This window comes from Delphinus delphis, chromosome 6, assembly GCF_949987515.2.
Source record: "Delphinus delphis chromosome 6, mDelDel1.2, whole genome shotgun sequence".
Classification (NCBI taxonomy): domain Eukaryota; kingdom Metazoa; phylum Chordata; class Mammalia; order Artiodactyla; family Delphinidae; genus Delphinus; species Delphinus delphis.
In genome coordinates, this window is record NC_082688.1 from 10,494,892 (window position 1) to 10,514,372 (window position 19,481).

The 19,481-nt window shown below is 53.2% G+C and overlaps 2 protein-coding genes across 2 annotated transcripts; one reads left to right on the top strand and one right to left on the bottom strand.

Moving 5' to 3' along the window:
- Positions 1 to 31: 31 nt before the first annotated feature.
- RPL35 (ribosomal protein L35) lies at positions 32 to 8,233 on the top strand. The gene is made up of 4 exons (XM_060014168.1): positions 32 to 121; positions 4,172 to 4,308; positions 5,463 to 5,544; positions 8,033 to 8,233. The coding sequence occupies exons 1-4, from the start codon at positions 116 to 118 to the stop codon at positions 8,180 to 8,182; spliced, it is 375 nt and encodes a 124-aa protein (XP_059870151.1). The 5' UTR covers positions 32 to 115; the 3' UTR covers positions 8,183 to 8,233.
- A 280-nt stretch (positions 8,234 to 8,513) lies between these two features.
- WDR38 (WD repeat domain 38) lies at positions 8,514 to 12,607 on the bottom strand. Its single transcript, XM_060013302.1, is given in 11 exon segments — positions 8,514 to 8,585; positions 8,678 to 8,725; positions 9,147 to 9,296; positions 9,430 to 9,561; positions 9,768 to 9,807; positions 9,809 to 9,846; positions 10,194 to 10,291; positions 10,406 to 10,523; positions 10,581 to 10,590; positions 11,542 to 11,651; positions 12,539 to 12,607. Coding segments are annotated over 11 exon segments (885 nt in total).
- Positions 12,608 to 19,481: the final 6,874 nt, after the last annotated feature.

Here is a 19,481-nt window from a genome sequence, read left to right on the forward strand (position 1 = left end):
GCCCGCCCACTTCCGGCCCACGCCGGAACCGGATGTGCAGGTGGGAGGGAGGGGTGGGGCGCGTCGGGAAGCGCCGGAAAAGAGGCCTGTGGAGCTCCGAGGGACTCCTGGCTTCATGGAGGTAAAGTCTTCCCGTCTGAGGAGCAGGCGCCCAATCCCGCGCAGGCCCAGCACGTGGACGCCATAACTGCGCACTTCGGCTTCGCTCCTGCACCCGAGGGGGCCGGGGCGGGCACACTCGCCGACTTCGGGTGTCATCTCTGCCCAGACTGAGGGGGCACGGGGCCCCCAGGATAAGGCACCCGGCTCAGCCTGTCGAGTGCCGGGCAGGCTTCTTAGAGAAGAAACCTTCGAGCTGAGGCCTGAGGGATGAGTAGTAATTCTTATGCCCCGGGGAGTGACCTGGGGTGGGAGAACCTCAGTCTCGGATTTTAGGAGCTTTGGACGCCACCCCACTGAGCTCAGTGGAGGTTGCGTCTGCCTTATTGTTGTAGTGACCGTATTGTTAATGGGCTGGGAGACTTTAGAGACGTTTAAGTGTATCCAGGGTGCTGACAAGACATTTGGGTTTGAGCGGGCGGCGGCCCCGCGTCTGTAGCAGTCACCTTGACCGGGTGTGTAGGGGGCGGGGATAGGGGGATGACCCTGTGGCCACCATCCTGGCAGGAAGGGCAAGGTCCTCGGGGGCTGAGATATCTTGCCTGGCTGGAGAGGAATATCCTGGTAGGAAGCGAACCCCCAGAGTCTGAGATGGGGAGAGAGAGGGCAGAGTCAAGGACAACATTGTAGTGCCAAGATTAGGTGCCTGGGTTGTTGCTTGAGGGGTTCTATCAATGAGACTTAGCCTGAGACTACACTGGGTCTTTGTTTTCATATAATAGTTTTCCTTTTAATAAAGACCAGTAGAAGTTAATGAGATGTGACTCGTTTTCATTGCTTCGAATACTTCCCATTGAACTGTGTCTACAGATCAAAAAATATTGTCAGACTAGGATGCTACCTAATCTTGGGTGCTAAAGATAGACTCCTACAGTGGGAAGCAGGTGCTAAATAAAAGTATCAGGTGGCTTCCCTGGTGGCACAGTGGTTGAGAGTCCGCCTGCCGATGCAGGGGACACGGGTTCGTGCCCCGGTCTGGGAAGATCCCACATGCCGCGGAGCGGCTGGGCCCGTGAGCCATGGCCGCTGAGCCTGCGCGTCCGGAGCCTGTGCTCTGCGACGGGAGAGGCCACAACGGTGAGAGGCCCGCGTACCGCAAAAAAAAAAAAGTATCGGGTCCTGGAAGACCTGCCTATCAGCTCCATACCTTGGAAGAAATCTGTGTGACCTAGGGAGGCCACAAGACAACAGAAATTCATATCCCCAGAACATCCTGATCAGAAGGAATTTTAAACCAAAATGCCCGTTTTACAAGTAAGGAAATAGCCCCCAAATAAACTGGTGAATGAAATAATGTCACTGTTTATGACCGTGGATCTCCATTCCAGTCAAGGGGGCAGAATTAAAAATTCACACTATGTCAGGGATGACTGTATTCTGAGGAGAAGAAAAAAACAACATGCAGTTTCTGAGAGTAACTCAGATAAAGTGGTCAAGAGAAGTGTCCCCGAGGAGGTGACGCTGATCAAGGACCTGCAGGAAGTGAAGGAGGGAGCTGAGCAAAGGCTCAAAGATAGGGCAGGCTTGGTGTATTCCAGAAACAGCAGGGCCATACTGGAGCAGAAGAGTGAGAAGAAATGAGATGGAAGGGAGGTGGGGGGGAGGGGCGGGTGCTGTAGAGCTTTGTAGGCTGAGGAAAGGATGTGGTCTTAACTCAGGACAGCCCTGGAAATTCTGGGCAGAGCAGTGACATGATCTGACTTGAAAAGGGTCCCTCAAATGTGTATTGAGAACACATGGGAGCCTGAGCCAAAGTAGGTGATTTAAGAAGTGACATCAATGGTCCAGGTGACAGGCAATGGCAGCTCAGGCCAGGCAGGTGCCAGTAACAGTGGTGGGAAGAGGTTGGGTATTTTGAAGAAAGAGGCTGCAGAATTTGGGAGTGGGTTGGATGTGGCATGTAAGAGAAACAGGGTAGTCATAGGTGACTTCAAGTTCAGAAAAGATGTACACAATCATTACCTTTAACAGAACTATAAGCATTTGGAAAATATGATAGTCAAGTCCCTGTGCACCATTCAACTTCCATTTAAGACTAATCCATGCCCAGAATGTCCTCTGCTCTCTCTTCTCCACCTCCCTCCACTTCCTGGAAGCATGCCTCCCCGTGATCTTGGGCAAAGCTGATTAATTCAGTTCATCCAACAAGCATCCATATGCTGGGCCTGGAGATGAGAAAAACCAAACCAGGTGTCAGCCATGGTTCTGACCCCTGGAGAACTTCCAGGCTGGCTGTGGAGATAGATACGTAAATTTATTTTAATTCAGTATGTTTGGGGCTAAAGAGAGGATTGCCCAGAAAGCTCTGCACACAAGGGCCGTCTGTGTCCCAATTTAGTCCAAGGCTACTATCCATTAATGGAAACCCATAAGGGGATGGGAGAAGGCTTCCTGGAGGAGACACGTGACAGCAGCAAGGGGCCAACCTGGCTTTAACTAGAGCTCTAATGTGTGGATGTGCCTTTGTTAAGGGCAATGGAGTGACACTAGAGCACAGATTCATGCTTGCTGGTTGGGGCAACAATGCAACCGTCCAGTCAGAAAGCCTGAGCACTTTCCCTTGTGAAATCCGCCTTTTAACTTTCAGGCCATCTCAAGTGTTCATTCAACTGGGAATATTGATGGTGATGATATTTTGAGCGCTTGTTATGCATCAGGTGTTTCGTTTTGTTGGCCGTGCCCCACGGCATGTGGGATCTTAGTTCCCCGACCAGGGATGGAACCTCTGCCTCCTACATTGGAACTTCAGTCTTAACCACTGGACCGCCAGGGAAGTCCTGCATCAGGTCTTGTGCTAAGAGTTTTACATGTTATCTTCCTGATCCTTATAAATACCCCATATCACAGGTGAGGAAACTAAGACTCAGGGAGGGGAAGGGAGAGTCAGCTAGCACCAGGCAACAGGATAAGAATTTGAAACCGGGTCAGGTTCACTAAGAAAAGGCCATGAATGTTTCCCCTAACGCATGCTGTCTCCACTAGAATTTTTTTGCAGTTGGATTATAGTTGTCTGACACCGCCCTTCCCCGCCCACCTTGGACTTTAAATTCCTCCAAGGCAGAGGCCATGTTAATTCATCTTTGAAAACCCTCAACCTTCATACTCTGTACCCCCGGAACACCGGCGCCCAGCACGGAGTAGCACAGACTGGGCGACCTGCAAATGTTTACCAAATGAATGAATGAATGAATAAATGAATGGATGAATCCGAGTCTTTACTAGTCCAGTAAATTGCCGCCACCTCAGGCCTCGACTTCCCCACAGCGCTGCTCTGGGCAATACGCCGAACCCAAGTATTCTCCAGAGCGCGGGAAGAAGACGCGGTCACTGCTGGGCGGGTCTCCGGCTCCTCGGGGCGGGGCTCGGCGGGCCGGACCACAGCTTTCCTCGCGCGGGGGTGAGGCGGAAGGGGCGGAGCCAGGGCTCCCTCGCCAGCGTTATTGACCACGCCCGCCGCCACCCGGCTGTAGTTGTGGAGGTCAGCCCCGCCCCTTCCTCTTTCCCTCCGAGAAGGCGGCGGAGGCTGGCTCTGCAGTCATGGTGGGTGTAGGACAATCGGGCACCATCCGCGCGCTGTGGGGCTCAGGGACTGGGGTGGGGGTCGCGTGGCGAATCCTGAGAGCCCATCTACCAACCCGGCCTGTGGGAGGCCCTGCGTAATGGCCTAGCGCCGCCCCAGCCGGCCCCTCGCTTTCTCCCCACGTAGGCCTAGACCAGGAGAGGTACGCGCGCTCTGCCGGGGCCTTCGTCTTTCCCCCTGCGGAATGGGGGTAGTGGCCCAGCCTCGCAGCAGGCCTGCGCGAGGGCGCGCCTGCTGCGGCCTGGGTTGCCCTGCCCAAGGCACGGTAGTGCTGGGCCTCCAGCGCGCTCCTGGCCCAGGGCGAGGCGCGCGCCCTCCAGGGGCTGATTACGACGCAGGTGGAGGGGACGATGGCCGGTGGAAGCCTCGGTAAGTGGCCGAGGGGGAGACGGCCCCGCTGGGTGTTTGACCCAGACCCTTTCTTTCGCTCAGGCCAAGATTAAGGCTCGAGACCTTCGCGGCAAGAAGAAGGAGGAGCTGCTGAAACAGCTGGAGGACCTGAAAGTGGAGCTGTCCCAGCTACGCGTGGCTAAAGTAACAGGCGGCGCGGCTTCCAAACTCTCCAAGATGTAAGTGACGGGAGGCCAGACTACGGCCCTCTGGGCGTGGGGTGACATATGCGTCGGGAACATTTGTGGATTTTCGAAGTTGGCTTAAGGAGGTGTCCATTTAAGTGCCCATTCCATGCATCCGTGGGTCGGAATGTCGTGCCCTTCCTAGCCAACCTCTCTAGGCTCCCCTTGCTCATGCCCAGGTGCGTGGTGACCTGCCTTTGACCTGTGGTCCTTTGCCTGGAGTAACCTTCAACTTCTCTGACTGGAGAAAGAACTGGGTGTCCCTGAAGACTCATTTTAATGGTACCTTCGAACGTCTCATTGATCCCTTTCTCCTACCTCCCACCAGCATTTGGATTTTTTTCCGCATCCCCCTTCACTTGGTTGAGGGACCCCTTGCACCCCTTACTTGAGTTGTAGTGTAACTTACTGATGTATGTGGAGCAAGAGTCAAGATTTGTGAAAGGAGCGTGGATTTGGAGTTAGTCAACCTGGGCATAAATTCCGTTTCTGCCACATCCTACTTGGTGGGTAGATTGGCTCACCACCCAGGTTTTTCTTTCCTCTTTTATAAAATGGGCACCCAATAATATTCCTGTGGTGGTGCATGCTGAATCCTCAAGACTGTGTTTACCAGTCATTTACTAAGCAGCACTCATATTCAACATGACGGCAAATTCACTTAACCCCAGCCTGTTCCTGTCTTCAGCCTTGTCCCCTCCCCAGTGGCCCCTCCTGTGACTCCCTAATCAGCTTGCGGCATGATTCCCTCCAGTCAGCTCATTCAGATTGGCATTGGTTAGGTCGTTTAGCTGATTGGCATTGGTTAGGTCGTCTTCATAGTCCTCAGGATATATGGCCTGGGATGGGAGATCTTTCCTGATCTGCCCTTCACCTCTCATTAAGCCTCCTCAGTGAATACTTCACAACTCTTCTAAAGCACTGGATGTGCCAGCTGTTCCATGTCCCCAGTCCTTGGATACTCATCCATTGTCTCTCTTCCCTCCAGAACACCTTCCTCCTGGGCTGGGTTAGGTACCTCCTGGGTGAATGTGGGTGAGCTGATGGGGAATGCCCCTGCCCTATGACATCTGGGTCAGGCCCTGAAATAGATACCTTGGGGAGTGCTGTGTGTCTTCCCCATTTTGATCGATGTCTCTGTTTTGTAGCCGTGTTGTTCGCAAATCCATCGCCCGTGTACTCACCGTCATTAACCAGACTCAGAAAGAGAACCTCAGGAAATTCTATAAGGTTAGTGGCTAAGGGACAGTGGTGCTTGGCTAGAGGAGCAGTATGGCAAGCTTCTGCTGGGGTGCTTGGGACTGGGCTTTCTAGAGACTTCTCAGCTTGTGGATGTGTTCGCCTTCTTACTAGCATGTGGCATGCAGACTGCATTTCCTTGGGGCTGCAGTTGTCAAGAAATCAAAGATGTGGGAGTCTGGCTGGAGATGGGTTTTGAATAAAACCTCACGAGCTGAGTTTGGGCAGTCTTGTTTAAATGTTTTAATGGTCTTGCTAGCACTGTCAGTCACTGCCAAGCATCTGGTATCCTCATTTTTCAAATGATGACCTCAACGCTTAGAGAGGTTAAGTTGCCCAGCGCCACCTACAGTAAATGGATTGGGCCTAGGTTCCAAACCATGTCTTGGTAAGGGTGGATTGAGTGCTTCCTGGAGATTTTCCACAGGTGCCTGCCCCTCACTCAGCCTAGAATTTTCATAATCATGTTTTGCTTGTGCCTAAAACTAGTGTTGTCAGGGTTCAAGCTATGAAGTGGAACCAGTAGGAGATTTTATATACCGTGTATGCACACATTTGGTTTATTACAAGGAAATGGCTTGTTTGATGGTGGGGTACACACTTGTTGGGAAGAGAGGATCTGTGAGCAAGCTGGAGCTCAAGGTTTGGTTGAAGCTGCTGCCCTCAGGTGGATTTCTTGGGGGAAGCCACAGTCCTGCCTTTAAGGCCTTTCAACTGTGATCAGGCCCACCCAGGTTACTCTGGATAATCTCTTAATTAAAGCTGACTGATAGGGGCTTTGATAGCATCTGCAGAATGGCTTCATATCAATACCCAAATCAGTGTTTGAATGACTGGAGGGCTTGACACATCAAAAAAGTCATCACGGTGTGCCGGGGCTGGCTGCCCAGGGGACAGCAGCATGTGGGGGGAGGGTTGCTGCCGCCCCCGGACGTGTGTGCATTGTTTGGGGGAATGTATTCTGAGAATTGGGTCTGGAGCTTTCATCAGCCTCTGAGGGGACCATGTAGAGTTGTGGCCTGGAAAAATTGCCTTCATGACCATCCAGTGAGTACACTCCCCCAAACAGCCAGGCAGGACTCCTGGAGATAGAGGTAAGGTCTCAATGAGAGACGTTGATGTTCGATACAGTAACCTCTGGCCATGCGTGCCTATTAAGTGCTTATGTGGCCACAGTGACTGAAGGATGTAAACAGTGTGTGGCTAGTGGCCACTCTTGGACAGCAGAGCTCTAAGGTGCTTGGTAAATTGGAAACAGATGAAGCCCTGACCTGTACCAACTGATATGAGGGATGTGGGTGGACAGACATTCATGCTTCCAGGTCCCCCCACAGAGCTTGCCCTCATCTCCTGCTTAGCTTTTTCCCTGCAGTTCTCTGCACTGAGGCTGTTCATGACCTGAACCCCGCTTAGCTCACATACGCCTGCCATGTGCCTACCCCTCCAGGCTGTTGGCAGCTCCCAGCCTGAGCTGTCACTTTTCAGGGCTTTTGTGCCCACTCTGGTTTCTCTTGCAGTTGACGTGCCCGTTGCTTTCAAGGCTGTTGTCAGTCATTTAGGTGAAACCTTCCTTAATCTCTTTCCTCCTCCACACTGATGCACCACTTGTTTTCCATTTTCCACTGTGCTGGGAGCTCCTTGAGCAGGGAGCAGGTCTCATTTGTAGCTAAACCAGCACCCAGCACAGGGCCTCAAAATGAAGAGGCCCCAGGGGACCTTTGCAGAACAGAGGGGACCATGAGAGCTGCCTTAGCCTAGACTCCTCACTGAGGAGGAAGTGGCTCGGGAACGAGTGGGAGCAGAGATGGAGAGACAATGCCTTGAGAAAGGTCTAGGAACAGGAGCCAAGTCAGGAAGAGGGGCTTGGCCCCTCATAGCAGGATGGTGTCGGCCGAGCCAGGTCTTCCCTCTGAGATGCATGTGTTCGGTGGGAATGTCACCACAGGTACCTGGCAGGTCCTTCAGATAAATTGAGCACCAGCTTAAGCTGCACATCTCACCCTCCCGTACACACACACATAATTTAAGCGAAGATAACAGGAAATGCCCCCAGGACTCGGTGGGTACCAGACTTCCCTTGCTGGGTTGGGGTGTGACGTTGACTCCACGGCTGGCAATCTGGTGGAAAGAGCACCAATTAGGGAGTGGGTTGACTTCGGTGTGCACCCCAAGTTCCACTACAGCTTCACTGAGATTTGGGCAAAATTACTTCCTAGCCCAGCAAATCAATATACTTAAGGAAAATGAGGACAGTCCTTCCCAGCCTTGAACTTGGGGGAATTAAAGAGCTAGGAAGCAAAGTATGGCCTGGCAACACTTCAGTCTCCAGTCCCCTCCTGGGCTGGGTGTCATACAGCTCCTCACGCTTGCATCTCCCCAGGCACATCCCAGCATCTCAGTTCCGACTCTGTGGCTTCCTTAGCTACCGCAATAGCTCCCAAACCCTGGTCCTCATGTTCCCCCGCTCCCCCTCACCCAGGGCAAGAAGTACAAGCCCCTGGATCTGCGGCCCAAGAAAACGCGTGCCATGCGCCGCCGGCTCAACAAACACGAAGAGAACCTGAAGACCAAGAAGCAGCAGCGGAAGGAGCGGCTGTACCCACTCCGGAAGTACGCGGTCAAGGCCTGAGCATCCAGGTGTCAATAAAACAAACAAACTGGCTGGTGTTGCTTTGTGTTCATAGGGGTTTCTACTAAGTGCCGGAGAGAAGGGCTGGTGTGGCCCTGGTTATGGTTACCGGGTGTCTGATGGATCCCAGCAGGCTGGCCTGCTGCTGTTGGCCCTGGTGGGGGGCCATGGCAGCCCTGGCCACAGGGGCCTGTTGGGCACTCTCTTATGGTTACTTTGGTCCTGTGCCCCCTGGGCAGGGAGAAGCAGGGATGGAAGGTCTTCAGAGCCATAGGTAGTGATGTTCTGTTTGAGCAGCTCTGGGTGATTTGCAGTGAACTTGGAATTTTGCCTAAGCAGCTCCAGACACTAAGAGTTTCCCATCTGGGGTAAAGGCACAGGCGTGGGCCACATCCAGGACTCCCTGCCAAAAGCATGGTATGGGGCTCTGTGGGTGCGGGCCTCCCCTAGCAGGCCTTCCTCTGCACCCTTGTTTGCTGTAGCCACAGACCTTACCTTCAGGGTCTCAATGCTCTTTCCTGTATTGTAGTCCCAGACTTTGACCTGGAAATCAAAACAAGCTGGGGGGTAGGGAAGTCTCATAGGCAAGTCTGGCATCTTTGACAAAATCACACTGGGGTGAGTCTTAGCCAACATGTTAACTTCTTGATCTGGGTTTTGTTGTCTGTGAGGTGTGTTTAACAAGGGCTGCGTAATAGCTGATGGAGAAATTCAGTGCAATACTTTCCTTTCCCCTGAAGCTGAGTCATAGAAATGTCGGTGCCACTAACATTTGGGCCAGTGCAGACCTTAGTGCCAGGCATTCGGTAAGGAAGTAGTTGGCACCTGGGTCCTGCCCTTGGTAGCCTCCTACTTAGGGCAGATAGGGATGTGGACATTTCTGGACATGGGGTGCTGAGGGTTCCGGTAGGGAGGATGTGGGGTAGGAGTTCACAGGAAGGAAGGCCTGATGGGGTGGGGTTACCATGTGGGAGTAGCCAGTGCTGGCCACCTGCAGCCCATCAGGGGAGAAAGCTCTGCTCTTCACCCAGGTGATGTGGCCCTTAAGCTGGACAGGCAGGCTTCCGGTTGAGGGCTTCCAGATGTGGATAGTCTTGTCCCAGGAGCCGGATACCTGGAAAGCAGACAGCTCTAAGCATAGAGGTTTGGGGCCTGCATACTCTGCCCCCAAAATGGCCTCAAAGAGTGACCCTCAAAGAGTTGTAGTCAGCAAGGGGCCACCCTGGAACCTAGGCAACCCAGCCCACCAATAGGCCAGATGCTGAGTAGCACAGGCAGCTGACGTTGCCACTGTGGCCCTCCAGCTCCTGGTGGAAGATCACTGGAGTCCCTGCCCGAAGGTCCCACATGCGGATGGTGGAATTCCAAGAGCCCGTGGCCTGCAGACAGCCGCCATAACATGGTGCCTCCCGATTCCTCGACTGGCTAGGCTCACAGAAAGCAGGCACCATCTCACCAAGCCCTGCTGAATCCCCATCTTACAGAGGAGGGGACAGGCTCAGAAGAGCTAAGTCACTGTCAAGGTGTAGAATTCTAACCACTTGTTAGGCCACTGAGGTGGGGCCCGGGCAGAGGTGTGGCTCACCAAGCAGTCTGAGCTGGGTGCGAAGTCACTGCTTGGGACAGTCTCGGTGTCCCACCAAGTGGCGCAGCACCTGGCCTGACTGGAAGAAAGCGCAGAGGCTGCGTGCCAGGTTCTCTGCCTCAAGTGAGTCAGACCCAGGCCCTCCTTGTGGGGCTGCCTGGGTAGTGTGATGCAGCATAGGGGTTAGGGGAGGCTTCCCGGGCCTTGGCAAGAGAGGAGGGCAGTACAGGCAGGGGGAATCTCATGGCAGAGGTCTTGAGGCATGAGGGTAGGGAGAGGGGAACTGGGGAGGTAGCTGCAGCCAGATGCAAGGGAATGGGATGCCAGGGGTGGGGAAGACGAACAACCTTTCCCAGTTGGAAAGTGGCCACTGTGGACGGTGTGCATCCCTGGATCCCAGGCCTCACTGGCTGCCCCTCCACCTACCTGCACCTCCCAGAGCATCACCCTCTTGTCCCAGCCGCCTGATGCCAGTTGCTCTGAGTCAGGGCTGAAGCTGATGGTCTCCACACTTCGCTGGTGACCTGCAGGCACCGGCCAGGGGGCGAGGCAGGGGCGAGGTGGCACAGGACACAGCAGGGTCCGAAAGGGAAACCAGGCCTGGCTGCTTGGCTCCCAGTCCCACCCAGCCCACTCACCCTGTAGGACCTGCAGACACTTGGCTTCTGCTACATCCCACAGGCGGATGGTGCAGTCACAGGAGGTGCTGGCAAAGAGGCAGCCATCGGGGGAGAAGCGGCAGAACCTCACGGGGGCCTGGGTGGGCGGCCGTGGTCAAGGAACGGGGCACTGCGCTCCACCTCTGGCCCTTGCAGTCCAACCCCTGCTAATTTCTTCAGTCTCGTTGCCTACCGCCCCTCTCCTCACTTCTAACCCTCACCCTCCAGCCACCTGGAAAATTCCTGGGCTTCCATGCCTTGGTCTGGAATGCCCAACTCAGTTTGCCTATTTGGAAGATCAATACCCAAATCAAATGGCAGACACCTCCCAGAAACTCCTTGACAGCCCAGCGTAGCTTCATTACCCTCTTAGAGCTCCCCAGCCCCTGGACTTTCCCTATTACAACATGAATCAATCTGCCCTATAATTACCAGATTTGTTTTTTCTTGTCTTAATAATCATGTTACGTCTACTGAGTTCTTACTGGGTGCCAGGTACTTTGCTTGCATTATCTCATCCTATAGGGTAGCAACTATTATCCCCATTCTGAAGAGGAAATAGGTGCAGAGAAGGTGACATGACTTGAGTTCAATCACAGTCAAAAAAGTGGGTAAACATAGATGGACATTATGCTAAGTGAAATCAGTCACCAAAAGAGATAGTGTGTGATTCCACTTATACCAGGTATTGTACTTAGTCAAAATGGAGGCAGAAGGCAGGACAGTGATTGTCAGGGGCTGGGAAAAGGGAGGAGTGGGGAGTTTAATGGGTATAGAGTTTCAGTTTTGCAAGATACGAAGAGACTTCTGGAAGCTAGATGCACAACAGTATGAATGTACTGAACTGTACACTTTAAAATGGTTAATAGGGTATTATGCAGATTTTTAAAGTTTTTTTTTTTTAAGTGGTAGGATTTGAGTCCAGGTCTGTTAGAGTCAGAGACTCAGGACCCCAGGGACCAGGTCCTGTCTCCTTGCCCTCCTGCCCCTGCCCTGCCTGGGCTGTCTTGCATGGATGCTCAGCTCAGATGTCAGAGGTCATTGTGGTAGGCTCTGTAGAAAGCCACAACAGGGCCATAGGCCTCAGTCTCCCCATCTGGGGTGAAGAGCCCCACCTGTGTCTCCACAGCAGCCGCCCACTCTGGGTCTCCCATCCATATACACAGCCATCCTCGGAGGCTGTGAGCAGCTTCTGGCCATCGGAAGAGAAGGCAGAAGAGTTGACCTGCAAGGAGAGCACAAAAGTCCTATCCTGGGGCAAGAAACACCTTTCTGCTCATCCCTAACCCCAGACTCCTGGGCCAGCCATAAATACTGCCCCAGGAGCCTGGGGTTGGAGCTTGGACTTCAGGCCTCTCTCAACAACCAGAACTCAGGAACCACCCTGCAGGGGAGCCGAGAGCTTGGAGCCCTCTCTGTTGTCCTGTAAGACCAGAGCCTGGGGCTTCCTTCCCTGGTGGCACAGTGGTTAAGAATCCGCCTGCCAATGCAGGGCACATGGGTTTGAACCCTGGTCTGGGAAGATCCCACATGCCACGGAGCAACTAAGACCGTGCGCCACAACTACTGAGCCTGCGCTCTAGAGCCCGTGAGCCATAGCTACTGAGCCCGCGTTCCACAGCTACTGAAGCCTGCATGCCTAGAGCCCGTGCTCCGCAACAAGAGAAGCCACCACAATGAGAAACCTGCACATCGCAACAAAGAGTAGCACCCGCTGGACGCAACTAAAGAAAACCCGTGCGCAACAGCGAAGACTGAACACAGCCAAAAATTTAAAAAAAAAAAAAAAAAAAGACCAGAACCTGAAGCTCAGAGCGAGCCCTCACTGAAGCCAGAGGCTGGAGCCTTCTGTAGAAGCCAAGAGCCCATTCTAGAGCTGAAGCCCAGAACTATTAAAATCTACTCTAAGCCCCGAGTTCCCTCTTAAGCCACAGTCCAAAGAGCATTGGAATCAGCCAGGAGTTTGAGCCCCCTGTGGAACCAGTGCTTAGAATTCTAGAGCCCATGCCGCAACTGGAGCACAGAGAACACTCGGGCTCCCACTACACAGAACCAGAAACCACTCTAAAGCCAAGAAGCCTAAGATCTGGGCAGAGATCTACAGGGCCTCACCTCCCCGCGGTGCTGGCCGAAGAATTTCACTCTCTCCACGGCCAGCGTCCCTGGGGCCCTGCTGTTCATGGGGCCGTGGCCGCCCGTCCCGGCGGCCTGCCGGCCCTACTTAGGACAACGTGGAGGGGAGGGGGGAAACTGTGTATAAGCGGTCTCCATGGCAATCGGGGCGGGGCTCCCAGCCGCTGTGGGGTCTCTGGGAAACCATGAGTGGAGAGAGCCTGGGAGAGACTGTTGTCAGCCCGGGTGAGGTGGGGCAGCAGCACGCTGGACCGCGGATGGCTCCAAGAAGGGACTTCCCTGCCAGTCGACGGCTGCCAGTCGGACCTTGGGCAGCTCTAGCCGCGGGGCGGAGTGTGGCGCACGGTGGCCGCTAGAGGGCACGCCAGCCCCACACAACCGCGCCTGCCTCTGCAGCTGCACCGGACTGGTGCACAGTTTGAGACAATCGATTGTTTCCCCATCTGCACAAAGGGGAGGCTCATCCTTGCCCCCCAGGGTTCCAGGCATGACACAAGGTAGGTGCCCATGAGGGCCCAGTCGGGATCCAAGACCCCTTTCCTCCAGGAGTGGACAGTACTGAGGCTGAAGATCTCCCATGGAGAGGGCTGGAAACGATATTCATATCAGCCCTCCAGGATGTGGAGAGCCAGAGGCAGTATGCAAAGCACAGGACATTAAAAAGTGAGGTCACTGTTAACATTCCTGGCAGCACAGAGTGTGCCATTGGAGCACACGGAGGGAGGCCCCAGGAGCTGTCAAGATCCTTGTTGGATAGTTCAGCTGAAACGCAGAAAGAACAGGACTTGGTTTCAATGTCCATTTTTCAGATGAGGAAACTGAGGCTCCAGGAGGTCGGGGGACTTGCTCAAGCTCACTCAGCCAATAGGAAAAGAATTGGGACCTCATCCCATGTCTGTCTGACCCTGAGGCCTATATCAGAACCACCTGCTGTGAATTCCAGGGGCCTCACAGCACATGAAGTCTGGGAAACAGGCCCTGAGGGGGCAGATTTGGCCAGTCATCCAGCACCTCCGTGGCAGAGCTGGGGCCAGAATGCAGTCCCCTCCCCACAGTTGGACAGGAGTAGGACTGAGGAACCCCACTCCCCGACTTGCCAGTGGATTCCAGGCTCCCTGGGGATGGGGCTGGGACAGCTGGGCTTTGGGAGCTTCAGACTCAGGTGTTCCCAGTGGTGATTCACACCCCCTCCTCCCAGACCTCTTTGCCAGAAATGCTTCTCACGGAGATCTGCCGTTCTCCTGCTCTATTTTAGGTCCTAGACAGGCGGGCGAGGGGGCGACAATGGCGGCTTTGAGGCTGCCCCACCCCCATTCTAACGCCCAAAGGGCCCAGGTCACTGAATTGGCTCCCCAGGGACCCATCTGGGCCTATGCGGCCACCCATCCCCCCAGCTCGAGGCATGGGTCCTGAACACGGCTCCTCCCCAGGCCCTCTCCCCCTTCTGTCTGCTTAGGCGCCCTGCAGCCCATGCCCCAGCCACCTAGCTGCTCCTGCTTTACCTGAAGTGCCCAGAACCGCCTTCCCCAGCGCAGCCTATCACTCCCAGAGTCCCCTGGATAGACCTTGTCCACCAGGCCCAGCGACCACTCAGCCCGTAGCAGTGTAGCTGGGGTTAAAATGTCTCTGCTTGACCCAGGAGTCTGTGGTTGGAATCACCCACCATGAATTCCAGAGCCCTCAGAGACCAAAACATGTCCACCTCTCCTGCTTCATTCTGCCCCTGTCCCCTGCCCCATCTTACTCCCAGAACTTATCCACATGGGCTCTTTCTTCTATCCCTCCATCTTCACTCCCACCTGGGCCTGTGCACACAGTGTTTCCCACCCTCTTGGCCTGACACTTACCTTGGAATCTAGCTCCAGTATCACTTCCCCTGGATTGGCCTTCCCTTGCCCAGCTCCCAGACTAAGTCAGAGCTCCTTCCCCAGAGATAGGGCGTTAAAGCCACAGTTCTGGGTTAAACCCAGGTTCTGCCAACTACTAGCTCTGCAACCTTGGGCAAGCTAACTGATCATTCAGTGCCTTGGTTTCCTAATCTCTAAAATGGGAGTGCTGACAGTGGTTGCCTTGTCAAGAGTTGGTGAGATGGTGCCTCTTAATGGTGTGCAGTAAGTGCTCAGAGAATGGCGGGGGGTGGGGTGGTTGGTGACATCCATCTTTGTCACTTTAGGTTAAAATACTTCAAGCTAAAGCTCCGGATGCCCTTTGTCAGGCTCCAAATGCCCTAAGCCATCACCCAAGGGGCCCACAGCGCAGATACACCTCATGATGTAGAGAGGACCTTGTAATCAGGAGCTGTCTGGCTTCATATCCAGCAGGGGCTGAAGGTATGGCCAACCCTGGGTTTGGGCAGGGGCTGAACCTGCAGGATGTGTACCATTAAGCAAGGGGAAGGAGTGGGGATGGGTGGGTCACGTTATGGTGGCAGCAGAAGTATTTCACTGGCTCAGGCTCTGCCCGTGGGATGGAGTCACTCAGTTTCTAGCCACTCCAAGAGAGGTTTGGGGGGATATTTTCCACCCTTGACTATCTCTTCTTTCTCAGGGAGCCTGCCATATTCTCTCCTCCCTCAGCCCAGACTGCCTGGGGAGGGGGCTCTGTGCTGAACTTGCCCACTCACTCCATCCCCTGAAGGTAACCCACGGTCCTGAGACCAGCTTCGCCTCTCTTCATTTCCTCAAAGTATCTTCCTTCCCAGGCCCCTTGGTTCCCTCTGAAACTGCTATAGGTACACAGCCATTTTAAAGAGAAAACTAGAGATTCAGAAAGGAAAATGACTTGCTCAAGGTCCCACAGTTGGAGCGTAGTAGAGCTGAGATTTAAACCCATGCCCAATAACCCCTAAGCCCCCAGCTCATTCCTTGCACCAGACACTCTTTCAGTAAAGCTTGGGGAGGTTGGGGTATGAGCCTCTGCCCCACCCCCAACACACAGCCCTCACCCCTGTGAATGTGATCTCACTACCCTGCAGGATAGCCTATCCCATCAGACTGTTGGAAAGTCCTGGGTGAGTCAGAATCTACCTTACGCTAACACAGTAGAAGATGGGCCCAGGCTGCGTCTGCAATTCCACTCCCAGGGACACATTCAGCACTGTTTGTAGTTCCAGAAGGCTGGAAAGAACCTGAATAGTCAAAGACTGTAGAAATAAATGGTTGTACAGTCAAACAATGAAAGCTACAAAAGTCAGGGAAATGAACAAACTACAGCTCTGCATATCAACATGCAAACATCTGACAAAATGTTCAGCAAAAGGGACTTCCCGGCGGTCCAGTGGTTAAGACTCCAAGCTTGCACTGTGGGGGGCACATGCTCCATCCCTGGTCGGGGAACTAAGATCCCACATCCCATGTGCCATGAAGCGCAACCAAAAAAAAAATGTTCAGCAAAAAAGCAACATAGCAGAAGACACTATAAGTATGATCCCCCTCATAGAAAAATCAAGACGTGCCAAAGGCAACCTTCCGTTTCTCGGGTATACATCCATATGTACTGAAACTATAAAGAAAAGCAAGAATGAGTAACTCCTAAACCTCCAGAGGGGTTAACTGTGGGGAGAGGAAGGAAGGGGATTCAGGGGGCCTTGAAGAGTACTTGCTCCTGGTGATATTTGCGCTTGAAGCTGGGCAGTGGGCACCCAGGTGTTTGTTGGATTATTCTTTAATAACTGGCCTGCCTGTTTGGCCCCTGCCCACCTCTCCTGCCCTCTTCTGGCTTCCTCACCTTCTCCCCCATTCTTTGTCCCCATCACCCCCAGGCCTGAGCAGTTTGGTGGATTACGTGGTGCCAGGGCTAGGATGCGGTTTCCAACAGTGCCCCAGGAAGCAGAGAAGACTTTTGTCGCAAGAAAGCAGAGAGGAGAGAGAGGTGGAGAGTCAGATGCCCTGCTTCCTGTCAGCTTTCCAGCTCCCAGCTCCAGTCCCCGAGGCTGCCGTCCTGAAACACACCTGTTTTCTTAGAGTCAATTCCTTATTTTGCTGAGTAAGCTCCAGTGGTTTAGGTTATTTGCCACCCCAAGGGCTTTGATCAGAACATCTCTGTAATTTCCACAGCTGGTCCCCTAATGTTTTGCCAGGGGCATCTTTTCTGGGACTCCTCTGCACGCAGGGATCATCTAAGGGTGATCAACACCCTTGAGTCTCAGTCCTTTCTGCACAACCTTGGCCACCCTTATTTTAATGCACTGTATTTGTCATTGCCCCTCCTAAAGTATGAAGACCAGAACTGGAAACATGCTCTTTGGAGGGACTGACAAGTGCCAAGTTGAGAGGGACTGTCATCTCCAGTTTTCTCCAACTCCAGTAACGGCAGCCTGCATTACCAGAGTCATTTGTGTTTGCAACAGCTACATTATTCTGGTGACTCACTGAATTTGCGGTGGGAGCTTTTTCCCATGAACTACTGTACAGTCAACTCTCCCTCCCTGATCTGGTACTTGCACAATGGATTCTTCGGAAACACGAAAGACCTTACATTACGCTGGTTAAATGTCATCTCTTTGGATCCCATCCAGCAGTCTAGTCTTGAAAGCATTGTAAGTCTGGCTGCCATTGCACAAAGCATTAATTCTGGCGCTGTGGCAGCTGCGAATTTTATGAGTAGGCCTTCTGTATTCTAAATCCAAATTGCGAACATGATGATCAACGGGACGAGGATAAGGGCAGAGTCCTGTGGCCTGTCACCGGAGATTCTCACTTTTTTTGCCCCCATCCACACCCATCACTAATGGTCAGGTTAGGGGAGGACCCCTTGCCTTAGAGGTGGATTTGAGTTGAGAGGAGAGCTATGAGCTCCTGCCTCAAGCAGGGGTCTCTGGTTGTAAATGACAGAAACCATCGATGGCCAAAAGGGACCATAGGGGAAGGGGCTGGGTGAAGGGGGAGAAATCAAAGATGGGAAGGACTGTAACACTGCCAGCCAGGGAAGGACAGGAGGCAGGGCAGAGAATCCAGGGTGAAGCCTGGGCACTTCCGGATCTTTGGAGATCATATGATTGGCCCAGCGGGAGTCATGTGCCCACTCCTCAGCCAGGGCAGAGCATCCTGATTGCCCGTCCCAATGAGATCTGGACTTCTACCCCCACCTCCACCCTCCCCTGTTAATCAGTGGGGGTCTCTAGGTCAGTTTAAAATCAGCTGTGCACCTGTGGGCTCAGGGACCAGACCTGTATTCAAATGTGACTGCATCACCTACCAGCAGTGACCTAGGGCAAGTTACCTAACTGTTCGGTGCTTCCTTTTCCTCATGTTTACAATGAGGATAATTAATACTCATCTTGTAAGGTTTGCTTTGAGGATTGAGTTAATACATGCAAAGTGCTTGGAATAGTATCCTGCATGTAGTAAGTGCTCTGGGTTGGTCAGCTGTTACTAAAGCATTATTACATTGTGAGTCCACATTTTCCCACTGTAGCCCCAAAGATACATAGACGAACTGCCAGGCCTTGCAGAAACCCAGGTATTAATTATCTGGATTGGGTGCAGTTGCCCTGTTATTAAAGCAGGGAGGCAAGAGCAATTTGATTTAATTCCCAGTGACCCTTGTTGGCATTTCTGGTCACCACTTCCTTTTCTGAGCGCTCTCAAATCATTACCGAATGATCTGTCCAGAATTTCTTGGCAGTTAATAACGGGCTGGTCCGTGACAGGGGGACTCGCCCTTTCTAAAAATGTGGGATGCTGCTGCTTTCTTCGCTCCTGGCTTCTGGCCTCTGTAGTGTCAGTCACACCTTCCACTCGGGCTCTCTTGGGGTACAATTTGCTAGATGTAGAGACTTGGTCTTATTTACCTTGTTATATTTTTAGTGTGTTTTTTTCTAAGACTTTTTTCCTGTTTGGGTAGCAAAGTGACCCAGGTGCCAGAAGGAACCTGAGATGCTCAGGGGGCCTGACCACCACCCCCTGTCGCCAGCGTGGGCTGTGGCCCCATGCCTGTGCTCCAAGCTCTTGTGTTCAGCAACTCTTGCCCACAGGCCCCCTGGGCCTCTCCCATGTTCCAGTGACTCTTAACAGAGAAGGAGAAACCTCTGAGGCCCTGGGACGAGCACCGTGGAGTTCTCGGACACACCACCCTCCTGATGCCAGGCCCAGATGAGGACGGAACATGGTGGGCCAGGTGGACGGCTGGGCAGGGCCTCTGTGACAGGCCCATGCAGCTTGTGGAGTCTGGGCCACAGCCCAGCCAGAGAGGACTTTTATGCTATTTCATTTCTTTAATTTTTTCTAATTCTTAAAACATCCTGGACACAACAGTGTTAAAGACTAGCCTGAGGACAGGAGAGTCACTCATTGTCCCAAGCCCCCAGTGTTGCAGCCACTGTTATTCTTCGGGTGAGGCCTGTGCCTTCAATTACGCCAATTTGGGGTGGCTCATGACCCCACCATGATCCCGGGGTTGTTGCCGAGATGGAAGGGACAGGCCCAGGTCCTGCAGCTGACACAGGGCATTGAACCTGGGTCTCACTCCTCTGTGCCTCTTCTGGGCCCTGTCACATTTTTTTTTTTTAATATTTATTTATTTTCTTTTTTCATTTTCTTTTTTTTCTTTTTTTCTTTTTTGGCTGTGTCTGGTCTTAGTGAGATCTTTCATTGCGGCAGGTGCGATCTTCGTTGCGGCACGTGGGCTTCTCTCTAGTTGTGACGTGCAGGTTTACTCTTCTCTAGTTGCAGTGTGCAGGCTCCAGGGCACATGGGCTCTGTAGTTTGCGGCACACGGGCTCTCTCCTTGAGGTGAGCGAGCTCAATAGTTGTGGCTCGCGGACTTAGTTGCCCGGTGGCATGTGGGATCTTAGTTCCCCGACCAGGGATCGAACCCGCATCCCCTGCATCACAAGGCAGATTCTTTACTACTGGACCACCAGGAAGGTCCCCCCGTCACATTTCTATACAACTTTATTCCTAGCACACAAACCAATGTTTTT